The sequence below is a fragment of the Erpetoichthys calabaricus genome, chromosome 12 (assembly GCF_900747795.2).
Source record: "Erpetoichthys calabaricus chromosome 12, fErpCal1.3, whole genome shotgun sequence".
Taxonomy (NCBI): Eukaryota; Metazoa; Chordata; class Cladistia; order Polypteriformes; family Polypteridae; genus Erpetoichthys; species Erpetoichthys calabaricus.
Window position 1 is genome coordinate 133,307,946 of NC_041405.2, and position 4,839 is coordinate 133,312,784.

General features: G+C 41.3%; 1 protein-coding gene across 1 annotated transcript in view; it reads right to left on the minus strand.

Annotated features, from left to right (window-relative positions):
* nr2c2ap (nuclear receptor 2C2-associated protein) overlaps positions 1–3,783 on the minus strand; it is a 21,457-nt gene extending 17,674 nt beyond the window's left edge. The window contains exons 1-3 of the mRNA XM_051934679.1: positions 3,697–3,783; positions 3,532–3,622; positions 1,996–2,101 (exon numbers count right to left, since the gene is read on the minus strand). Of these exons, the coding sequence (XP_051790639.1) occupies positions 1,996–2,101; positions 3,532–3,622; positions 3,697–3,734 (235 nt within the window). The 5' untranslated portion in view covers positions 3,735–3,783. The remainder of the gene's footprint in view (positions 1–1,995; positions 2,102–3,531; positions 3,623–3,696) is intronic.
* Positions 3,784–4,839: the final 1,056 nt, after the last annotated feature.

Genomic DNA, 4,839 nt, shown 5'->3' on the forward strand with positions numbered 1-4,839 from the left:
CTTTCCTACTTTTGATTGGGTAATACTTGATGTCATCGTTAGTTTGATTGGTCTTTTTAACTGTCCAGTGAGGAGGGCGTGTCTTTTAAGTAGAGTCTGCAAAGTGTTGGCACTGAGATGTGGCGTCAGCGCCAGAGTTGAAGCCCCTAATGTTGCGGTCAGCAAGTCGGCTAACATCCGCCATGTGCCGTCTTTCAGTTGCGAGAAGCAGATCATAGAATGGTTGAAACTGTTGCCCCTAACGTTGCGCCACGGCGTGTGGTTCGTTTATACTTCGTGTCTTCTCATTAAACTTTTATCTCGCGAATATGTTATTGCAATCCGCAGCGGGAGCGTTTCTATAAACTTAATTTAAAGTTACGTTTTACACCGTGCTTTGTTTCCCTTATGAACATGCTTGTATGCTTCACTTGCTCCCTTCTCAATTGTTTAATTAATTTTTTGCTCTTTGCTGTTTGCGGCTCTTCCGTCATTTCCCCCTACTTCGTTCTTTTATCTCGCGAATATGTTATTGCAATCCTTAACGGGAGCGTTTCATTAAACTGATTGAAAATAGTTTTGAATTACCTTTTTAGTAAAAGGCGAGCTTTTAAGCCTGAGAAATCACCCCGTAAATGCACACGTTTAATTGCACATGTGTTAATATGTATGGTTACACAGTATTAAAAGACAGTGAACAACGTCAGTTACCTTTGTTCCCGCGTTTGATAAAAGGCGAGCTTTTAAGCCTGAGAAATCACCCCGTAAATGCACACGTTTAATTGCACATGTGTTAATATGTATGCTTACACAGTATTAAAAGACAGTCAAAAATTAACGTCATTTACCTTCGTTCCCGCGTTTGACTCGTGCTGTAAATCTCTTCCTTGTTTTTAGTTCACGTGATTACGTAGGAGGCGTGATGACGCGATACGTGACTCCGCCTCCTCCATTACAGTGTATGGACAAAAAATATGTTCCAGTTATGACCATTACGCGTAGAATTTCGAAATTAAACCTGCCTAACTTTTGTAAGTAAGCTGTAAGGAATGAGCCTGCCACATTTCAGCCTTCCACCTACACGGGAAGTTCGAGAATTAGTGATGAGTGAGTCAGCCAGTCAGTCAGTCAGTCAGTCAATCAGTCAGTCAGTCAGTCAGTCAGTGAGTCAGTGAGTCAGTGAGGGCTTTGCCTTTTATTAATATGTATAGATTACTGACTGCTAAGCAAGGGCAGGAATATTCTGTGCCGATTCTCCAAAGTCTATTGAGAACATCAGTGAAGCGATTCTATAGCAGAGAGAAATAAGTTGTGGGACAAAATATCTTTGGTATTCTAAAAACTAAGAATAGGACATAGGAAGAAATGTTAGCATGGAGTGCAAGAGGGGATAAAGTGTAACGTGCTGTTCACAGCCTGAAAAAAGAGCTTACTTTAAAAAAAATGTTAAGTCAGAATCTTTTCATAGCTTTGCCAAGTAAACTGAAATATTGGGCTCCACCAATGTTTTTGTAAATGAAGGAGAATTAATAGTACTTTGCAGTCTCACCTTACTCGGCTTTAACTTTGTTCCAAATACTTTATTTCAGGCAAATACTTCAGCATGATCACAAATAGTAGCAAATGGGATGAGATGAGCCTTCTAATTAAATCACTTATTTTTTATAAATAGCAGGAACTGGATAGACAACCCACTGGTGCTGCAGCCTTCCAGGACTTTTTTTGGGTCAGTACTCACAGAATAAAAGTACTATTTTTACATTTTGCTTTTCATACTGAACACATTTACAATGTGGTCTAAAAACAGTAGGCGTGTATAGAGGTTTGTGCAAATGAACCACAGTGAAGTCAAATCAGTGGTATTTGTATTTTGCAGGCTCCAATTCTTGTCCACTCAGTGACAAGGTACTTGTTTATGTGCTTTACTAGACACTTCCCCTTCCATGACAGTGGCACCTGGAGTTTCCTGATTATACTTTCAACTATGTTAACTGTAAAACTGATAATCCAGCTTACCTTCCAGTCTGCAGTCAGTACTAGCAAATCCCCCCTGGAACTGCAGTCGCACCTCTGAAATTTTTACCATTTGAGGAAATTCCAGCAGCACCCACTGGATTGCCCCCTAGAGAGAGAGACAGAGAGAGAGACTGGTGAAAAATGAAAAAAGAAAAAAAAAAACAGGAAATATGAGTTAAGGGTCAGGTTTAGAAGGTTGTTCAAAATTTGGGAAAACCCTTATGAATGGAAAAATACACACAATGAATTCATGGGGGAGTGGCTAAATGAACATGCAAAATTTTCATAAATTCACGATGTAAGGGGTGGCTGTACATTGTTAGTGTAATAAGCGGCATTGCCTCACAGCTCCAGATTGTTGAGTATGAATCCTTCCCAGGCCCTGTTTGGATGGAGTTTGCAGATTCATCCAGTTCCTCTTGCCCATTCTTTAAACATTTTTAGTTTGGTGTTTATTTGTGAACTCTGTGATTCACTGTGGCACAGTGACACCCTAAACAAACTTGGTTCCAACCAGAAACTCAATTAAAATTACATCAGTGCCATTCAATGGATACTGTACTAACTGCAGTCACAGCTTCCAAAACCATCTTCTTGAATAATGCAGGACATCTGACCTTAATACCGGGTTTACTGGGCACATTACTTCGTCTCCCAGCACAGTCTCAAGAGCATAGAGGAGATGCCAGGAGATGGGCCGTTACAAGAGGAGAGCTTGACAGAACCATAGAAGGGCATCTTCCCAGCAGCAGAATCAGCATCTGCTCCTTTGTGCAAGGAGTAACAGGAGGAAACACCGTAATAATTAAAAACACCAACACAAATAATTACTGCTTTATCAACAATGTGCTTGCTTTCCACTTTTCTCTTTAGGTATGTTCATATAAGAAAAATGTATGAATGGAAACAAATACGTTTAATGCTTTATTTTCTTATGGCCACCGTTATTTCTCTTTTTATGGCTCTGTTGTTATTGTGGTAATAAACCTCTTTCTGGGTCTGGGCACGGTACTAATTTTCATATGTGTCCTCTGACTAAAAAGTTAAGAACCTGCTTTGAAGTCATTCTCTGTAACAGAGCCGAGGTGTAGCATGTCCCCTACTAATGCTGCACTTTTGTATTTGATCCAGCCTGAAATAACCCTAACCTGACCTGAACTAAATCGACTTTGTAGGATGCTTCAGTCTTGTGTCCTTAATATTGTTCAGGATAAAGTGTTTTACACAATAATATGCCTCTCTAGGTCAAGACTGGCCTTTTATTTTTGACTCCGTATTTACTCCGAAGCACGTCACGAAGCAATACGCCTACAGAATACTGTACCCGAATTTTAATTTCAGTAGTCGAATGCAGACACCCCTAATGACTACCTGTGCACACCACTAATCTTATAACATCTGTCACTTTGCTTCCTCTTGTTAGTGCTGTGTAGGCCAAAGCTGATGTACAGTTAAAGAAAATAATAATAACAATAAGACAACAAACAGCCGGTCTTGCACGCAAGATAACGTAGTGCTTGCCGCGATTCTACACACCTGGTCGGAGTTCCAGCACGTCTCCTCGTGGCCATCAAACAGGTGCTTCTTACCAAACTGCTTGGAATCTCTGTTCAGCACAGAGCTCACCCTAAAAAGAGAGGCAGGCAAATTAGCAAAGCTGACTAACAACATCCAATCCTTGCCAAAAATAGCTGAACTAACCTGCTGACAGTACCGGCACATATCAGCGAAGTAGCCATGCTCTGCCTCACGACAGCCGGCAACGGCACTTTACGGCACCTAATCACGCCAAAGCTTTACGACACTAGTGGCATAGTATGGGCAAAGAGCATAAGTAAATTTTTTGGAATGTTATGGGTTATTCCACGTTTGCTGCACATTACTGCCATCTTCTGTTGAGGAGGAGGCATTAGTATTTGACTGTACATAAAGTACTTTCTTCAATTCTAGCAGACGTACAGTAGTAGTACTATTAGTACTATTAGTGATTATAGTATTGAATTTGAACTTTGTTTCCGGGCATCATAATTGGTAGGAGCTTCTCTTGGTGTTCCATCTGTACATATAAAAAGGTACATTGAATTAAAATACACAAGACATGACACCATCACAAAAATTATATACGGTAAAACACAGAGAGATAAAACAATATAATTAAGTAGAATTGCATTTCCGTCCTGTAATATATTAGATAAGTCCTATATAAAAGGAGAGTAGAAACCAAGAAGAGACTGAGAGACCGTTCTTGCCTTTAATGACTGGTAACGTTTTCCTTGATGGTAATAACTGAAAGAGATGGTTGCTCGGGTGGGTGTAGTCTTTGCTTGTATTTCCAGCTCATTTCCTGACCCGTGAAGTATACAAGAACTCAATGGAGTCCAGTCTCAGTCCTACAATCTTTTCTGCTGTCCAAGTAAGACGCTGCATTTATGTTTCAAATGCCATACCAGACTATTATGAAGAAAGTGAGGATGCTCTCAATGATGGCTCTATAAAACTGCACCAGCACTAATCAGGACAAGTCAAGTCAAGTCAAGTTGGGGAGCATGCACTGGTACAGTGCGTTGCCGCACCCACTGCACAACGAAACAACTCGGGGTCCCGGTTTGCAACCCCCAGGCAGAGACGTGGTCCAGTCCCACCCTCTGGAAATGACTCTCTATCTGCCGCAGCCAGGTGTTACGTGGGCGACCCCTTGGTCTGATCCAGCCACTCGGGTCCCCAACAATGAGAATCTTACGAGCTGGATCACCCTCTGGGAAATGCGTCACATGGCCGTAGTGCCGTAACTGATGCTCCCTCACAATTCAAGTAATGTGCCTCATTCGGGACTCCATGAGCAAC